Here is a 21152-nt window from a genome sequence, read left to right on the forward strand (position 1 = left end):
CACGAGTTCGATTCCAGTCAAGGGCATGTACCTCGGCTACAGTTTGTCCCTAGCTCTGGTCAGGGTCATGCGGTAGACAACCAGTCAATGTGTCTCTCTCACGTCGATATTTCTCTCTCTCTCTCTCCCTCCCTCCCTCACACTCTGTCTGAAGACAAAATAGAAAAAAAATCCTCTGGTGAGGATTAAAAAAAAAAAGACTATAAAAATCCACATCACACAGGACTTGACACATACACAAGACAGGTAATACTAACTCTCTTCAATGCTCCCATACACTTAATACATATCTTTATTTTATCATTCATAAAGCCATTTAAAAGGTGATCTCCCCCATAAGACTGTGAACTTGAGAACTGGAAATCTACTCTAATTATCTTGGTTATCCTCATTGCCTAGAAATGCTCTGGTCATAATAGTCATTCAATGTATACTGAGTAAATAACATAATATCTTCATCACAATTGCAGAGAAAGCTGAAGTCAACAAACAGAAAATTAAGTAAATAGGAGGTAAATTTTAAGAACACACAAAAACAGAAACAGAGCAGTAGTCAATACACCAAGAACAAAAGCACTGGTCTAGAGGGGCTGGAATTCTTTGGAATTTAAATAAATCCTAATCCAGATTTTGACAATAACAAATATTATAACATTTAGCAAATCACTTTGCCCCCCTGAATCTCAATTTCTTCATTTATAAAATAAATAGTATGACCAGATGAGCTCTAGTTTCCTTATATGCCATAAAATTATTAAAAATTTTTTTTTCTTTATTGAATTTAGTGTGAGAGGAAGAGAGAGGGAGAGGGAACACAGACTGGCTACCTCCTGCATGTCCCCAACTGGGGATTTGGCCCACAACCTGGGCATGTGCCCTGACCAGGAATCGAACCGGCGACCTCTTGGTGCATGGGTCGATGCTCAACCACTGAACCACACCAGTCAGGCCATAAAAATTATTTTATTTATTTTTTTATCCTCACCCAAGGACATTTTTACACTTATCTTCAGATAGAGCGGGAGGGAAAGAGGGAGAAAGAGAGAGAAATATCAACGTGATAGAACCACACTGACTGGTTGCCACCCACACAACCCCAACCAGGGCTGGGGACAAACTGCAACCGAGGTACAAGCCCTTAGCGGGAACCAAAACCTGGGTTTCTCTGGTCCGCAGGCCAATGCTCTAACCACTGAGTTAAACTGGCTAGGGCCATAAAAATTATTTTAAAGCAGCAGAAACACTTATTCCTGAAAAACAGCACTAACAGAACAGATATAATGTAGCATGCGAGATAATAAATATGGAGCAAAAGATATCGTAGGTGTGGGATGCACAACTCCATAAATAGTAACAGGTCATATCAACAGGAACCACAGGCAGTCAGGAATTATGTACACACATACCTAATATGAAAATTACTGACATTTTCACTCGTTCAATAGATCTGAAAAAGAATCAAGTTCTGCCAAAGGCAAAGGTTAAGAGACCTGAAGAAAAGAGACATAAAGGCAAAATTCTGTTTGTTATTCCCTAGTAGAAATTTCAATACAGTTCAATATGTAACACACACACACACACACACACACACACGAGAAAAGAAGCATCTTTATGCTGTTTGTGAATTGAAAGGCTCCTTAAAATAAATCATAAATTTAATTATTTGGACTACAACAAATCAACATTTTAGCAAATATTAAGCTTCAGCCAATATGCACATCTGGGGTACATTGTCTCTCTGCTCCACAAGATGAGCCTTATTGGGACATTGAAAACCAAACACGCATAGAATCAAAGAAATTCCTAAATTTGAAAACCAAAATAATTCATAGATGTATGCTGCAACTATATAACCAAAATAAACCTTTGCCTTAAAACAAATGAATCTTCTGCCTCAGATAAGAAGTAGTAATCAATTTTGATCTTGACTACTACCAGACTCAATACAACAATGTCTCTAATCAATGTTTTTTTAATGTAAGCTCTGTTCTCAGTACTATGCTAAATACCATAGAACATATAAAAGAAATAAAAGATCCTCAGGAAAATCTTCCCAACCTACTACGCAAGGTAGTTTTAGGTTATTGTAAAAACAGTCTTATTTCTCCAACATCCTTCCCAAAAACCTAGGAAGAGAAGTAAGCAATTCCAACATCCATGTATATTTCAAGGTATTTTTAAGAGCTGGAGAAGGTCCTACAAAACAAACATTACAAATAAAACGTATCCAGATATATGGAAACAAAATATATTGTACCACAAAGGGCATGTCTACAAAGGCAGTAAGACAGAGCATCTTGAATGGATAATCTCACATGTAGGAATATTTCACAATAACAAATAGAAATATCTTTTCAGCCATCACAACTACAAATCAGAATCATTAAGAATAAAAACAGCCCTGGCCAGGTTTGCTCAGTAGTTAGAGCGCCGGCCTGCGGTCCAGAGAGACCTGGGTTTGGTTTCCGCTAAGGGCGCGTACCTCAGTTGCAGTTTGTCCCCGGCCCTGGTTGGTTGTGCGGGTGGCAGCCACTCGATGTGTCCCTTTCACGTCGTTGTTTCTCTCTCTCTGTTCCTCTCTCTCTCCCTCCCACTCTACCTGGGCAAAAAATGAAAAAATGTCCTCAGGTGAGGATTAAAAAAAAAAGAATAAAAACAAAACAGAACAAACTATCAGAAGACTTCTAAATTATAGAAAATAGTTCACTGTCATGGATTCTATTAATAGCATTTCTGACATGATTAATACTTCAATCTTTCTCAAAATTTTCAAAAGGAAGGTAAAGTGGGAAAAATCAACTGACAGTTTCAAATTTAAAGTTAAGCAAAATTTCTATTGCATGTTCATGTATATAATCAATGTCTATCTGTTCCCGATAATGGTAGGATATCACACAGGTCAACTAATTTCAAATAAGCCTCAAAACCCATTAAAGCCAATTATGGAGCATTCCAAGTCTACTAATTATACATGAACTATAAATTACTTAATTATGAATTTTAATCTACCTAAATTTTTCAGCTCTATCTCTAAGAATTATATAGCCTAAATTCCCTTTGATATCAATTGCTCACACAAAAACAATTCTGGCTCTCTTCCCCACTAATCAAGATCAGACAATCACAATTCTTTACTGGTTCCAATGCTTCATGATAGAACATGTTCTTTTCTTTACAGCCTACCAAGCACTTTCATATACATTAATTATTTCATTTAATCTTCCAACAATTCTATGAGGTAAGACAAGAATTATCACCTTTATTTCATGGCCAAGATAGAGATTTAAAGATGTTCAATACGTAGCTTGTACAAAGTTCACTGCTAGAAAGTAGTTGAAGGAAGAATACAATCCACATGTCCTGACTCCATGTCTAATTTTCATTCCACAATGTCACACAAATAAAAAGTACTGCTAAAAATCACTGAAGTTAAAAAACTACACTTTTCTTACTTAATCAAACCCTCTGTAAATATGAGAATTAAAGTTAAGATTCTAAAGCAAATGCAAACACTAAAGAGAATAGTCTATGCAATCTCCATCCTATAACATACTTTGAAAGACAAACATAATGTTCAAGAGCTGTTCAACTACTACAATAAAAACAACTTCAAGTTAAAATAATTCTACTGTATTCACCCTATCACATCACACACAACCAACTCTGCGTAATGTATGCTAGTAGACAATAGGTGTGGTTATTATTATATTATATTTGACTTAGAATAAAAATGTCCAAAAACCTTCACTTTTCCTACTCTTAACTTCCTCATGGCTTGCTACACTCTAGGAATGTCCACAGTGGAATGCACATGACAATCCACTGAAATATAGGAAGAAATTATTAGAATGCTGTCTCCATTTGACTAAATTTACTGTATGCACTGATACTGTCACCCTCACATAAACTCAAAAACACACATATAATGAATAGGGTGGGGTAGGCTCAGAACTTTTTCACACAAGAGATTCCTACCGAAGAAAATTTAGAGGCCATTACTACAAACAACGGAAAAGACACATGAGTGCTAGGAGACTAGATGGCTCGGATGGCATCAAATAATCAAAAACAGAATCTATTTAAAGGTATTCAATATCCTGCAGTGCCTATAAAAATAAAGATTTTTTTCAACTGCATTTACATAATCCATGCTGATATAAAGAGAACTTACCTCATCCTGGACTCCACTGGTAGTAGTCAATTTGCTCCCATCAGTAATTGTAATAATTATTGCTGGCTCCAAGAAAAAGGGGTTTCTTCCCTAATGTCAAACAAACACATTAATCATATTAAGGTATAGGCATTAGCTTGTTTTTTCTGAGTAAAAAGTCAATTTTCAGAACAGTACATAAATCCCCCTTTCTTGTTGTTAAATTTTAAATATAGTATATAACTCTTGTATCTTAAAAACAATTAGAAGGAAACAAAGTAAACAGGATAACCTTAAAAGAGTGGAAGAAAAAGGTGAATTTTTCATTTCTTCCATCATTGTTTATTTTTACAGTGAACATTTATATTTATGTAACTAACTAAAAGTATTTTATTTCTTAAAAGGGACTCCACAGTTCTAATAATTTAACATATTTAGATATTACAAATTAAAAGAATAGATGGTATTTTCTGAGAAATTTCTTAGAAAAGAAGACAAAATAGTAGGTGAACATTACCATGTAATTTAATCTAAGAGTTGTTTCCATGGAAACACTAGGGCTACTCTGAGCTTAATGAAATTAGTAATAGTCCAATACAAAAAATTAAAATTAAGAAGGATGGTTACTTGGAGAACAGTACAAAAACAGTAGCAGTGACAATGGAACACAGTGGCAGAAAGCTCTCAAAAGCTCTATAGCCCAGTGGTTCTCAACCTTCCTAATGCCGCGACCCTTTAATACAGTTCCTCATGTTGTATGTGGGAGTAACTGCATGTGGCAGACCCGCCTGGAGATGGATAGAGGAGCGGTGTCTCGGTTCCTAAGACCATCGGAAAGATGTGTTTTCCAATGGTCTTAGGTGACCCCTGTGAAATGGTCATTCGACCCCCAGGTTGAGAACCGCTGCTCTATACATAAGGGGCAATAACTTCAGTAAGTTCCATTCAAATCTGTGGTCAGGTCATTCTATGAACACTGTTACTGATTCCAGGTGACATATCTCCTGAGGGGCTCCGATAAGATAACCTGATCTTTTACATATTAATGGTTTTCATTTGAGATATTAAGCACAGTCTGTATAAAACTATAATCAAAGGGTAGAAGTTTCAAGAGGGTAAACCTGGTGTTTGAAATCAAAGGTATTAAATTCTCACCATTCAAGGACAGAATGAAGTTTTACTGAATATGATGTAAAAAAGCATATGACAAATTTTAATGTGCACATGGAGCACTTGGAGATCTTGATAAAATTCAGGTTTTAATTCAGGTCTGGAATGGAGAGTAGAGTTCTGCATATCTAACAAAGCTAGGAGATGCTAATGTGCACAGACCATACTTAGAATAGCAAGGATATAGAAGGGTTTTATATGTACTATTCTATGGGTCTATAACATTTCCCTTACACTTTTTTTTTTTTATCCTCACCCGAGGACATTTTTCCATTTTTTTGTTCAGATAGAGTGGGAGGGAGAGGGAGGAAGAGAGAGAGCAACATCGACGTGAAAGGGACACATCCAGTGGTTGCCACCCACAAGACCAACCAGGGCCAGGGACAAACTGCAACCGAAGTATGCACCCTTAGCGGGAACTGAACCTGGGTCTCTCCGGACCACAGGCCAATACTCTAACCGCTGAGCAAAACTGGCCAGGGCTCCCTTACACATTTATATAACTCTCAATCACTAGCTTATTACAGTACATACTCATTATTTGTTGAATTTACAACACTTTTTCACATACAGTAATTGTGATTATAACCTAACCATCATAAAGTGCTCAGGGTGCAGAGTCCAGTAGATTACATTTCTTGATCAAGTTACACAACTTGTAAGTGGCATATACATTTTTCAAACTGGTGTCCAGATCGAGAAAGCTTCCTCTGATCAAATAAAATATGTTGGATATAACCAGAGAATTTCAAATGCAGTTGCATTCAAATGTTACAGAAGCTTTGCAGGAATAAAACATGAATTTACCTACCCTTCCTCCTCTACAATATTCATGGTAAATAGGACACATTTTTGGAAATATTACATTACACTCCATTGCCTCTCATACCATTCACTCCCAACAACAATAATAAATTCTAATACAGATCTTCTCATGGATCTATAACCAGGCAATGTTCATTCCTATCTCAGGGCTTTGACTGCTTCCCTCAAGTTGAATGCTTTTCCTTTTACCTACCTACAGCCTATCCAATTCCTAATCATTTTTTAAGGCTCAGTTTAATTCTTCCTCTTCTCCATGAAATCTTCCCTGGTTACTCTGTCCTTAAATGATTACACCCATCTCCTTTTCCAAATTCTAATAGTAAAAATTTTCAAACCAAAGTTAAACAAATATAATGTATTCATATTATACTTAACATAGATAAATATAATATAAATAAAATGTTTCTTCAAATATAATTGGATTTAGAGTGGTTTCATGGAGTACATTTTGAATACCACTTCCCTATAGCATATATCCTCTCCTTAACAAGTTATTTTAAATTAAAATACATAACACCTTGTACAACAATGTGAATATATTTAGTACTATTGCACTGTACACTTAAAAATGGTTAAGATGGGCCCTGACTGGTTTGGCTCAGTGGTTCAAGCGTCGGCTTGCGGTCCAGAGAGGCCCAGGTTCGGTTCCCGCTAAAGGCACGTACCTCGGTTGCAGTTTTCTCCAGCCCTGGTTGGGTCGTGCGGGAGGCAGCCACTCGATGTGTCCCTTTCACGTCAGTGTTTCTCTCTCTCTTCCTCTCTCCCTCCCACTCTATCTGAACAAAAGATAGAAAATGTCCTCAGGTGAAGATAAAATAAATAAATAAATAAATAAATAAATAAATAAATAAATAAATAAATAAATAAATAAAAATGATTAAGATGGGCCCGGCCATCAGTAGATTGAGCGTTGTCGCATGGACTGAGAGGTCCTGGTTCCATTGCTGGTCAGGGCACATGCCAGGGTTTCAGGCTCGATCCCCAGTAGGGGGCGTGCAGGAGGCAGCCCACTGATGTTTCTCATATCAATGTTCCTCTCTTTTCCTTCCTCTCTCAAAAAAAATCAATGAAAACATTTTTTAAAAAATGGTTAAGATGGTAAATTTTGTTGTGTGTTCCTACTAAAATTTTTTCAAAGTACACCACCTTGTATTATTTGCTATTGTTTCATGTGTTTCAGTACAATGAAGGCAAGGATCATGTCACATTTCTTCCTCAGCCCTGAGCACAAAATTTTAAAGCACCAGGCACATAAATATTCATTATTCACTAATTTAAAACCTAATACAAACCTGTCCAAGTTCACAGAACCTTTTAAAATAACTCAAACTCCAATAAACTTAAAATGTATAGTTATGCTGTTACCTTGACCTCAGTATAAATGAGTGCTTCCCAAACTTAACACATAACTCATGAACTTGCTAGGCTACAAGGGTACACTACCTCCCTCCTCTATCTGTCCAGCCATAACAGTCCATCACATTCATGTTTGTCATTCAAACACCTACCAGTGGCTACCATACAGCAGGCATGCTATTAGGTGTGTAACACATAATCTCTATTCTCATGCATAATAAATGTATGTACCTTTGTACATATAACAATGAATTTTCTCTCCTGGTCTCTACAAATACCATTGGAGCTAAAATATTGGCTAAGGAAGATAAAGAAAACCAAGATGTCCTAATATCTTCAAAACTACTGTTTCTTGATTTCACCCTTAAGCTAAAACTTTGACTTGCCTTTCAAAAGCAAATCAGCAAATCTCTTAAAGCCACCACAGCATGGACCAAAGACTTGCTGTAGTGTCTCTGTACTTTTTGTTGTTGTTAATCCTCACCTGAGGATACTTTTCCATTGCTTTTTAGAGAGTAGAAGGGAGGGAGAAAAAGGAAGGGAAGGAGAGAGAGAAAGAGTGAGGGAGAGAAAGAGAGACAGAGAAACATCAATGTGAATAACATCAATTGGCTGCCTCCTGCACTGCCCCCACCAAGGCCAGGGGTCTAACCTGCAACCCAAGTATGTTTTCTCGATAGGGAATCAAACCCAAGACCCTTAGGTATGCAGACTGACACTCTAACCACTGACATACGATGCTCTAACACAGTCCAGGGCTCATATCTACATTTTAACCTAAGTCAGTAATATTTTCTGACCAAAAGTATGACATCCATCTATTCTTATTTCTATATAAGCACACTGAAAATTATATTCCAGAAACCAGAGAACTGGTCATATTTATAATTAAAGAACAATGATCAATGGTGTATTAAGAACTTTATAGATGATGATATCAATCTAAAAACTAACATACTTTCTTAAGAACCACAATGTCTAAAAATCAAGTTAAAATGCATTCAAATTTAGCTAAAGTCTGTGAGTTATTACATTTAAGCTAAATTCAAACACTAAATTCAGTTACTTTTTCCTTGACAAAAAAGTGAAGTTTTTAGTTCAAATTTTACTACAGTTTTATATACATAGTACTTTCTCCAGAGGCTATTCCTGAACTTACTGTAATAACCATGTATTTAATAATAATATTAACAATAATAAAGAATTACCTCATTTGATCCTAAAAAACTTGGTAAGGTAAGTAAGTATTCAGAGAGATTAAATGATATAACCTAGAGTCACCTATCTGGTAACTGGCAAAGCCAGAACCTTAATTCAACTCCAAATCACAAGATCTTTCAACAGCACCTGAAGGTCCTGTTGGTAGCAGCTAATAATTCTACACCAACATGGATTATGCTATTATTCACCCAACAATGAATGGTGTTACAGTTTAATTTTATTTAATATATTCTATCTGCAGCAAAATTAACTACAGGACTATTCCTTTACTTGGTTTCTGTTGCTGTAATTTCTTACCCATCAATTCTTCTATAGTATATAAATCAATATATCTCCCAACAAAAACACACTGAAACAAAATGTAATATATATCAGTGTTTACTTTTAAAAACTATAAAACTTCAACCAACCTTCAGAGAGTATATACACAAATAAAGATAAAATATGAAGTTCTTTAATGGCTTCAAATTTTTCAAAATTTAGATAAAGATCAAAGGTAGAAATAAGGTAAAGAAAAATATGATCATTTTCATTCCACCTATGGATTTGAGATATTCTCAAATCTTTACCTTTAGTTGTTAACTATTTTAAATTTTTATTCTTAATAAGTATGTTTATGAAACATAAACTGGGAAATAGTCCATATTAGAATTTCCCTCAAAATTCACCTTGGTCATAAAGTTATAAACAGACTTTTGTTTAGTTATTATAAGATCTAAATAAATAAATAAATAAATAAGCTCTGCTGCAACAAAGGCAGCCAGTAGAGGGACTAAAAGTATACTTTTGCCATTAGCAGAATTAAACTCAAGATTTTTTACTCTGAAAGCAGTGGTTCTTGGCAAATCTAGTGCAAAGTATAATATTCTACCTCTAGAGCTATTTGCTAATGGAAATCCTGTCACTTAAAAAATTTCATTTTAGTATTGGTCAAAAGCTTCAGGTAAAAGAGCTTTTATAAAGTAAAAATTTTCATTTATATACTCTCAATAACAATTCAATTAAGGCACAGTACCAATAAGAAAATTAAAGAACTTACCTACTTAGGGACTAGAAACTATTTCATTTTTGTAAAAAAAAATGCTTTTGAAATGTTTAAACCTTTTGCAAAGAAAATGTATAAATAAGGTTAATTTCTCCTCAAATATAAACTAGCCTGGTTCTCAAAATCAGAATTTTAAAGTTTACCCCCAAACTATCAATGTACTTGGGGGAGGGGACACAGGAATTTTATTGCCTTAAAACAAGTCTTAGCTATTGTCTTCTGAAGCAAAAGGAAGGCAGCCCTGAGCATTTAGAAAACTTTGAGTTGCTACTCTACTCTAAGACCAAAGGGCTCACGTTTTCTTTCACTGGCACCATGCTACCAGTCCTGTGAACAATCCCACAAGGACAACCAAGTGCCCATGTATGCTACACTTTTCCCATGGCTTAAGGCTTCTGCTGGGAAAATGTGTACCAAAGGTGAGTTCTCTGGCTCTCCTGTGGTAGCATATTCAGTTAATCTACACCTCTTACTTACTATCTAGCTATTTTGCTATATGCTAGGAAAGCTTTGGCCAACAGCAATCAACAAAATAGATGTTAAGATGTATTAACATCTTATACACCTAGGCTAAAATAATATCACTTAGCAAAATATCAGAACTTTCAGATACAGTCTGGGTTTTTTCAATCTGAATCTTCCTCTTCAAGTAAATAAAAGAAACAACAAGCAAAAAAGATGGGAAGGGCCGCCTTGAGAAATACCTACTACCACTAAAGGTTTTCATGCATATATTGAACAAGTACTAAGCAGGACTGCTCTTAAAGTTCTTATAATGGTTAAGTAGCTAGATTAGATCTTTAGGTTTTCTTTATTTACATCTTTATAGAATCTACTTCAAAAATAAAAATATGAAATGAAACCTGCTTTTTCTATCCTACTTTCCTCTACTACCATAGATAATAAAGACAAAATGTTTCTTAAAATGTGACAAACCACCTCATATTCATTTAGAAACTTTTTATATAATTCCTATAGAATTCAGATTCTATAAAGAAAATATAAAATATGGAAACATCAATAATAAATATAATATTCTTCTACTTTAAACCTATTTCTAAAAGTATTTAAGGATACAATTCACATCCAAAAACTTACTAATTATAATACAGATAATAAACACTATTACAACTATACATAACTGAGAAAAACTTTTAATACATACTTTGCAACACAACTAAAATAAATAACATTTAGTTCAGTATTGCTCTTTCAACATTTGCAAAACACAACCAGAATATTTTCAATCTTATTATGACCTGTACTAATATTTACATATTTAATATTCTTCAAGTCAGTTCCATTTTTTTATTTTAGCCTAAAACTGTAGTAGTAAGATCTATGAAATCACAGTCCTAATTATATTTAATAATTATATTTTTTATTCAGTAATTCATTGTCATTAATACCGTGTAGCCACTTTTTTAAAGGTTGAGGAGAATCATTATATTTCAGGGGTGAATATACAACAGGTTAATTACACATTCCAAGCAAAAATATAATATATAAGTCAATAAAGGCCTGAGAGGTGTACATTTAAATCAATATTCCAAGGCCAAAATGACCAATTTTATGTTTATTTTAGAATTCAGCAAGATTATTATTTATAGTTAATTTTTCAAGTGGTGCAGCATTAATGAGTCTTTTGTTGTAAAAATGCTAAAATATTCATGTTAAAAAATTAGTGCTTTTAAAGTAATACCTTTGACTACATACAAAATCTCTCTAAAAGATACGTTACAAACTGATTAATATGGCTGCCTGTGTAGAATGGAAGTGGGCATCTGCGTAACTGTCTATACTGCTTGAACCTTCACCCATGGCCATTCAAAATTAAAAGGTGCTTAGTATCCAAAAGTAAAACTTAACCTGCTAGTGTAAAAAATCTAGGATCTTAGAATATATTAAGGTCTATAGCTATTTAAAAAATGTTAAAACTCTACAGTAAGCCCTGGCCGGTTTGGGCATGTACCTTGGTTGCAGTTTGTCCCCGGCCCTGGTTGGTCATGCAGGTGGCAGCCACTCAATGTGTCCCTTTCACATCAATGTTCTCTCTCTCTCTCTCTCTCTCTCTCTCTCTCTCTCTTTCTTCCTCTCTCTCCCTCCTACTCTATCTGAACAAAAAAATGGAAAAATGTCCTCAGGTGAGGATAAAAAAAAAACCAAAACAAAACTCCACATTAAAAGAAATATATTTTTAGTTTCAAGTAATTCCATTATACAATTGTATATCAATATGGTTCCTTTACCTAACCATATAATTCCTTGTGTTAAAAATATAACATTAAAAACAATGAAAAATTAAGACTGGGAAAAGCAGGAGAGACTCCCATATATTTATTTAATATAATGACTAAGAAGCAATATCCTGGAATTTAATTTAAATAATAAACCAAATAGTAATGAAACAAGAAGTATCAACTACAAGAACTAGAAAACTGTGTGAAAAAAATTAAGAAAACTCAATAATTGATAAAGCTAAGTATTACTGCATCAAAGGACAGTAATGTAAATTTAATATACTTAAAATATAAAATACTTAATTTCACAGAATTTGAATTTTACATTTGAACTGGAATACAAAATTTGAATAAGATTACTCTAGCAAATACTGGCAATATTTAAAAGTAGTAGCAGCCAAATAGCGTTTATACTGGCATTTAAAGAGTAATTAATGGTACCAGAAATATAACTTCATAAATACCAACATCTGGATAAAGAACTTAAGATATCCATTATATGAAATGGATTGGATAATATTAATTTGGAAAAAATTATTCCAACAAACTATGTAATAATAAACATCTTAGAAACATGGCCAAAAAAAAAAAAAAAGTAAAAAAATAAAAGCCAAGATAAAAACAAATTTTCTAAGTAAAGTTATATAACAATGATGTTGAAAATTAATCTGACTACAATAAATCATACAGATCTGCCTATTCTATTGAGATTAATCATCTACTTGGGTTATTGATTACCACTAATCTACAGATACTACCTTTGCAGAAGTCTGGTTATATCACACCTTTAACCATTATGGTTACTTTCTTCTTAAAAACATGCACACTCTAAATATGAATATGCTCTCAAAGCATTCACATACACAACAGCTGTCGTACAAAAAAGATGGAATTCAACTATAACATTATCTTCAAGACACTGAAGCAACTTATCTTCAAGCAACTGAAGGCAACTGCCTAGTAAGTGTTGCATATCAGTAAATTTAGCAATAAAGCATGCAATTCAATAATAAAAAAAAAAAACTCATGACAAGTACTTGGGAAAACTGAGTCTATAGTTTCCCTTATACTAGAGCTGAGGCCAATCTGAAAATAATTTAATAAAATAAATCATAATACATGATTAATGTTAAGGGGCCCTATTATAAAAAACAACAACATGGTTTTTCATTTTCTAGGACTATGGGTAATAATCTAATTTCAGTAAGATTTTTTTAAAGAAACATTTAAATTTCTCTAAATCCATTACATACGCATAGATACTTGAGCAACAAGTTTCTAGAAATCCATTCTTGCTAGATTACAATTCAAACATTTATTCATGCTTCTGCTAAATACCTTCCAAAGTATATATTGATTTAAAATTTTCCAAGTAGATGACATTTTGGAAAAACTATCCACATATTTGTGCCTACTGTTTAAAAAAGTTTTTATAAGCCTTCCTAACTAATACATATAAATCCACAAAGATTTTACCTTGGAAAGGAACTCCTGAAAAAGTAGACATCATACATAGATGACTGCAGATTGTTACATTTTAGATTGGAAATTCTAAGAACATGACAACTTTTTTACATTAGGATTGACATAAAATAGAGAAATCTTGTTTGGTATTACACATTACCCATTACGGGTTAACAATACAATTTAGATGTAAAGACCTTTACTCTTTCTACTACCTAATTTAGGCCCAATGTTCTGGAGGCAATTTCTTGGTTTTTCTTTGTAATTTAACAATTTGAGAAATGGGCCTGGCCGGTGTGGCTCAGTGTCTGAATCACTGGTGTTCCCTCAAAATGCATCATTAAACTAAATGCATTTTGAGTTCAGCTAGTGTGGCTCAGTGGTTGAGTATCGACCCATGCACCAAGAGGTCACTGGTTCGATTCCTGGTCAGGCCACATGCCCAGGTTGTAGGCCCGATACCCAGGGGGGGCATTCAGGAGGCAGCCAATCGATGTTCTTGCTCACTAATATTTCCATCTCTCTCTCCCTCTCCCTTCCTCTCTCTCTAAAATCAATAAAGAAAAAAATTTAAAATAATAATAATAATTTGAGAAATGGGACAACAAAAATTCCTAATTTTACATTAGTTGTTACCTGCCAAAGTACATAAATGATCAAGAATCATCACAACTAAGGCATTACCAGAGGCCAAGACTGTTTTGCTTATTCCTAAGAATCCAAAGTACTACAGCCTGTCATGATCTTACAGACCTAACCTTTGTAACATCACCCACTGTGTTTTTTCATAGCCAACCTTTCACAGAACACTGAATACTCAATCATCTTCAATCCCAGTGATTATAAATAATCTATTATCAAAGACAATAACCTATTGTTTTAATCCTTTCAGAATAATTGTTTGGATGCTTCCAGTGTTTAAATTTCATAATACCCGGAAGACCTTGTTGGTGTTTCCTAATATTTAATTAGGTTTACCAGGTTTAAGACAAAGGGAAAGTATTCATTTAACATGCTAGTATCAATCCTTTCACTAGTTACAAATTATATTACTTAATAGCTATTGCTACAATCTCTTTTTTTTCTTTATCCCCACCAGAGGACATTTTTGCATTTATCTTCAGATAGAGCGGGAGGTGGGGGGGGGGGGCCTTGATGTGAGAGAGACACATCAACTGGTTGGTTGCCACCCACACGACCCCAACCACGGCCAGACACAAACTGCAACTGAGGTATGTGCCCTTAGCAGGAACCAAACCTGGAACTCTGGTCCGCAGGCCGACGCTTTAACCGCTCAGCCAAACTAGCCAGGGCTACAATCACTTTTTCTCAATACTCAGAACTGTTTGTATTTCTACAATAAACTAGATGATTTAATCCTTCCAAGGACCTTCGCCAATGAGTCCTCTAGCTTCTCTGTGCAAAACTATGGATAAAAAAATATTAAAATGTCATACCCTTTTAAGGCACAGATAAAAATGGTCAGAGTACATAGAGACTGGTGCTAAGACATTACTAGGCTGATATAAGTTTGTCCTTTGACTACAACTAATCCTCTTAATTATAAGTTAAAATACAATTTATGTACAACTATCTCTCAATATACCAATAATCACATTTCAAATCACATATGCCCTAAAAAAGAAATATCGTCACATAAAAAAATCCTTCCTAGGCTTATCCTGTTTTGTTTCCCCCCCATAATAAACCTACATTAGACATTTCTTCTGGACAAAAACCTCCTCCCTTCTCTCCTATCCCATCCATCACCAACTTGAATTCTAAAACACACTGTTACAAAGCCCTAGAAATGAACTTGGATTTAAATTTCTTCAAAGAAGCTTAAAACCTTTCTTGCTCTGAAAGTCAGTGACTTTTTTTAAGTGCTCACTGTTATTAACTGTTTTTGAACAAGAAACAGATTTTGTGGAAACGACCTCTGTAACACCAACAGGAAAGTATTTTATAGAGCTTCAATTCAAAACCAAAAGCCATTGTGTATCTATGGCAAGAAATTTCACTTTAGCTGGACCCACTGAATAGCTAACACTAGCTTCTAATAATGAATTATACAAAACAACTTTTACTGTTTTTTTTTTCTCAAAGGTTTCAAATTAGAAGGCTTTACCCTATTAAATGTTTACCATACTATTAGAGTTGATGGTAATCATCATCACCTGCATTTCTACCATATCTCAAACATGCATGACAATTAACAAATATTTCGCCCTGGCCGGTTTGGCTCAGCGGTTAGAGCGTCGGCCTGCGGTCCGGAGAGACCCGGGTTCGGTTCCCGCTAAGGGCACGTACCTCGGTTGCAGTTTGTCCCCGGCCCTGGTTGGTCGTGCGGGTGGCGGCCACTCGATGTGCCCCTGCACGTCGATGTTTCTCTCTCTCTCTCCCTTCCTCTCTCTCCCTCCCACTCTATCTGTACAAAGAATGGAAAAATGTCCTCGGGTGAGGATAAAAAAAAAAAAAAAAAAATTAACAAATATTTCTACATAGTTGAGTTTGGATTTGGGATTCCAACAACAAAAGTCTAAATAAAATTTTTGACCTGGCTGGTGTAGCTCAGTAGTTGAGCATCAACCCATGCACCAAGAGGTCACCAGTTCGATTCCCGGTCAGGACACATGCCCAGGTTGTTGGCGCGACCCCCAGTGAGGGGCATGCAGGAGGCGGCCAATTGATGTTCTCTCTCATCGATGTTTCTCTCTCTCTCTCCCTCTCACTTCCTTTCTCTCTAAAATCAATGAAGAAAAAAAAATTTAAATAAAATTTTTGTAAAAAAATAATTTCTATTCTTTCTAATTCTTAGAAAAATTTTCAAGATTGGTATCATCACCATTTTGTGGGTAGGGAATTTGAAACTCAGTGAGTTAAGGGATTTATAAATATAACATAAGCTAGTAAGTGGCAGAGCCAGGCACAGTCTGTTCTAATGAAGCAGTTCATCCAGTATCATACTTCTTGTTCTTAAAGAAGCTGGAGAAATACTCTATGTAACCATAATTCCAATTTTTAAAATTCAAATAAAAGAAAATTCACAAAAATGGTAATACATGTTAAAATAATACATTATGTTGCATATTACTTAATCTTTACCACAATAATTCAAGATATATACTTTCATCCCATTTCCCTAATGAGGAAAACTAAGGCTGAGAGGTTACGTGACTGGCCTAGAACTCATGGGGATGCAGTGGGAATTCATAGAACTAAGCAGATTTTTCTGAATCTTAAAACACAACGATTAGAGATTTCCAAAATTATCTTATGTGAAAAGAAACATAGTAGTTAACTAATTACAAAACTGGCCAAGAAGAAAGTTAAAATTATAGCACTAATATTGGCTGGCATACTACAGTGGAAAAGTAAATTAATTGACTAGCTTAACAGTTAGTTCTATATTAACTAACTACATCAGAAATGTAATAAAGTAGAAAATAAAAAAATCAAAAGGTGCCATTAAATATATACATATATTAGCATCTAGGCCTTAAACTAATATTAGTAAAAAAAATTCTGTCAACTATCTTCCACATTCATATTCTTATTTTTCCCAAACAAGGGAGTGGGGGAGAAATCCATCTGAATCTAACCATATTTTAATAGGGTATTACAAGAAAGACTAAATGTAACACACTGACAAAATGAAATGCCTGGTTTTCAGAGGAACTGAAAGAATGCATATTTCATTAGAGAATTATAGACATACCTCTCAAAAAAAGGGCTCAATTCTACTGGTTATGCCTTTAAGTTATTCTTAAATATTATATAAATTACTAATAACATCTGCATAACTATTCCATACACAATTGCAATTTGTTTTTTCTTTCTTGTTTTTCAATCCTCACCTGAGGACATTTTTTCATTTATCCTCAGATAGAGTGGAGGGAGGGGAGAGAGAGATATATCAGCGTGAGAGAGACACATCAACGGGCTGCTTCCCGCACAACCCCAACCAGGGCCAGGGACAAAGAGCAACCGAGGTATGTGCCCTTGACCAGAATCGAACCCATGACTCTTTGGTCCACAGGCTAACGCTCTAACCACTGAGCCAAACCATCAGGGCTATAATTTTTAAAATATTTCAGAAATATAAAGAAATCAAGTACTGTAACTTCTCTAGGCCTTACATTCTTCATCTATAAAAAGAAAGAGATGGAATAAACTCCTAACATCACTTTAAATTCCAAAGCCCTATGAGACAATAACCATAATACTTATAGAAAATCCAACGAGCCCTGGCCAGTTTGGCTCAGCGGTTAGAGCGTCGGCCCGCGGTCCAGAGAGACCAGGGTTCGGTTCCCTCTAAGGGCACCTACCTTGGTTGTAGTTTGTCCCCAGCCCTGGTTGGTCATGTGGGTGGCAGCCACTCAATGTGTCCCTTTCACGTTGATGTTTCTCTCTCCCTCCCACTCTATCTGAACAAAAAATGGAAAAATGTCCTTGGGTGAGGATAAAAAAAAAAAGAAAGTCCAACAAAAAGTTCCGTCAGTAGATGCACAGTTCAATTTTTTTCAAGAGTGTATATAAAAATTCAGACTAAGTTTCAGACTTAAGAACAGTATATTAAGTTGTATTTCAATAAAAGGTTAATGAGAAGAGAGATCAGGGAATAACTACAACCTAAAACAAAACCAAAAAAACTTCGGTATTTTGTTTATGGTCTAAAGAGCATGCTTAAGTTAAATAGATTAATAATACGACAAAACAAAAACTAAATTATATAAGGAAATTGTTTTAATTAAAAAAAAAAAAAAAAATGGCTGGTTTATGTGACCAAAAAAAAAAAAAAAAAGCCCACCAAGACTATTTTATTTATAGATTATAAATTTGGGTCAAGGATTATGATGGCTTTACATAATTTTTAATATTTAAGATCTCAAGTTATAAAATATTGCACAATCTCTTTGAAGAAATCCATGACATGAACATAATAAACTTTCCTTTTAGCTAATTCTGACCACAAATGATCTTAAATCAATTAAAAATACTTGAATAATTCTTTCATTCAAATATTAGATTTATTCATGGCCTTTTTTCAGTTGTACATAATTTAATACATAATTATTGACATCCTCTTGTATGAAAGAAAAATAAAATTCTCTTTGAAGAGGAAGAACCTATTACTTTTGCCTTTTTTACTTATTTCTTTTTAATTATTTCTAATTAAGAATGCAATGATGTCATTTTTGTTTTCCACTTGCTTTGAAAGATTATGACAGGGTAGTTTTTGATCCTTTAGAAAATAGATTTAGAGTGTAAACTTATGAAGAAAATTTATAGCAAGTGTTTTCAAAGCAAATAAAATTTCCCAATTTTTTAATTTAAATTACCACCTTTAAAATTAATGCTCAATGGAAATAAATCATATCCATTTTATGCTACTTTGAGCTCAATCTAACCTTATTAAAATATCCCTTGATTTATCCAACAAATGTGCTACTCAAAGCTTCCTTACAAATCAAAACTTGTGTAAATCTCATATTAAATTCACTAGGGGGCGCTCCATCTTTGAAAGAATCCTAAAGCATGTGCTGTAAAACAATGACTTCCTGATTTACCTGCTGTACTATTTATATCCAGCTTTCACTTAACAATTAAAACAAAAAACAAACAAAAAAATCCCCACTATCCCTGTACTTTATCCCATTTATCAATTGCCATTATGACAACTGTGGCCAAGTTATAGTATTTACTTTTCACACTGCTTCCCAAAAAATACAAAGCCCAATAAAAAATAGACACTTAGCCCTGGCCAGTTTGGCTCAGTGGCTAGAGCAACAGCCCACGGACCAGAGAGTCACGGGTTCAATACCAATCAAGGGCATGTACCTTGGTTATGGTTCAATCCCCAGCCCTGGTTGGGGTCGTGTGGGAGGCAACCAATCTGTCTCTCTCACATCGATTTCTCTCACCCTCTCTCTCTCTCTCCCTCCCACTCTATCTGAAAATCAACAGAAAAAATATCCTCAGGTGAGGATTAAATATATATATATACACATATACATATATACTTATATGTATATATATATTTATATTTATATGTGTGTGTGTGTGTGTGTAGACACTTACTATACCAGTAATAGACTTTAAACCATGTAATAAAAATCAGCTTAACATATCACTTGATTTTATAATTGTTAACTTCAAATTTTAAGCTGAAATCTAACAGAAAACTAGAGGTAAATAAACTAATCTATTGATGGGAAAAGTATGCTTTGTGTCTTACTGAGCAAGCACTTCATAATCTTAAAACATTTTACTATACCATCCCATTTAATCCTCTCATCAAACTTCTCATTGATTCTATAACAATACAATGGCTTCATTATTGGCAATTTGGAATATGAAGCAGCAGAGAGACGGGGTGGTCAAGTGACTGCCCAATGTTACCAAGTAATGCAAACGTTAAGGTCAGGACTGGGATTCCAATGTTCACATTCCTGGCCATTCCTCTTCTTTCACAAATAAAGAGAAAAAACATTTAAGCGAGCTTGATTGTAGAGTCCTCTATCAGCCAATAATAATTATCGAAAATAATTTTAAGAGGCTTAAAAGTTCAGGGACTGCCCTGGCCAGTGTGCTCAGTGGTTAAAGCATCGGCCCATACAACAAAAGGTTGAGGGTTTGATTCCTTGTCAAGGGCACATATCTGAGTTGCAGGTTCGATTCCCAGCCTGGTTGGGGCATGTGCAGGAGGCAACCAATTCATGTATCTTTCTCACATTGCTGTTTCTCTCCCCCTGCCCTCCCTGCCTCTCTCCCTTCCACTCTCTCTTAAACATCAATGGAAAAAATATCCTCAGGTGAGGATTAACAAAAAATAAATAAAAATGTTTTAATATAATAAAATTTAAAAAAATAAAAGTTCAGGGACCTGTCAAGACCTGAGTAGAGAAAGGACAATCTCAACAAATGGTGCTGGGAATACTGGATGTCCACACGCAAAACAAAGAAGTTGGAACCTTACCCTACACCATATATAAAAATATACTCAAAATAGATTAAAAACTTAAACGTAAGACCTAAACCTAAAACTCCTAAAACAAAATATAGGGAAAAGCTTCAAAGACATTGGATCTGGCAATGATTGCTTAGATATGACACCAAAAGCACAAGTAACAAAAGAAAATATTGATAAATTAGACTAAATCAAAAATTAAAACTTCTGTGCATCAGAGGACACAATCAATAGAGTAAAAAAGGCAATCCCTGTGGAACATGGGATAATATTTGCAAATTACATCATCTGATAAGGAATTAATATCAACAATCTTAAAAAAAAGAGCAAGGGCCTTGAATAAACATTTCTCCAAAGCCAATAAACAAAAGTCCAACCAGTATATGAAGAGATGCTCAACATAATTAGGTAAATGCAAATAAACCAATGAGATGTCACCTGACACTCATTAGGATGACTAATATGAGAAAAACAAAAATAAGTGTTGACGAGGATGTGGAGAAATTGTAATTCCTGTGCACTGGTAGTGGAAATATAAGATAGTGCAACCACCATGGGAAGCAATATGGCGGTTCCTCAAAAATTTAAAGTTTTACCATATGATTCAACTGCACTTCAAGGTATATATTCAAAAGAACTGAACACAAGACCTTTCACATTTGCACACCATGTTAATAGCAGCACTATTCACAATTGCCAAGAAGTGGAAGC

The 21152-nt window shown here is 34.6% G+C and overlaps 1 protein-coding gene across 2 annotated transcripts in view; it reads right to left on the reverse strand.

Annotated features, from left to right (window-relative positions):
- INTS6 (integrator complex subunit 6) overlaps positions 1–21152 on the reverse strand; it is a 106100-nt gene that overhangs the window by 78802 nt on the left and 6146 nt on the right. The window contains exons 1-2 of one of the 2 annotated variants that reach the window (XM_036250508.1): positions 6339–6454; positions 4172–4261 (exon numbers count right to left, since the gene is read on the reverse strand). Coding sequence is in view for 1 of the 2 variants with exons in the window: in XM_036250507.1 (XP_036106400.1) it covers positions 4172–4261 (90 nt within the window). In the remaining variant the exon portion in view is untranslated. Of the gene's footprint in view, positions 1–4171; positions 4262–6338; positions 6455–21152 lie in introns of those variants that run through there. The other variant, XM_036250507.1, reaches the window with a different exon arrangement.

This window comes from Molossus molossus, unplaced genomic scaffold, assembly GCF_014108415.1.
Source record: "Molossus molossus isolate mMolMol1 unplaced genomic scaffold, mMolMol1.p scaffold_m16_p_9, whole genome shotgun sequence".
Lineage (NCBI taxonomy): Eukaryota > Metazoa > Chordata > Mammalia > Chiroptera > Molossidae > Molossus > Molossus molossus.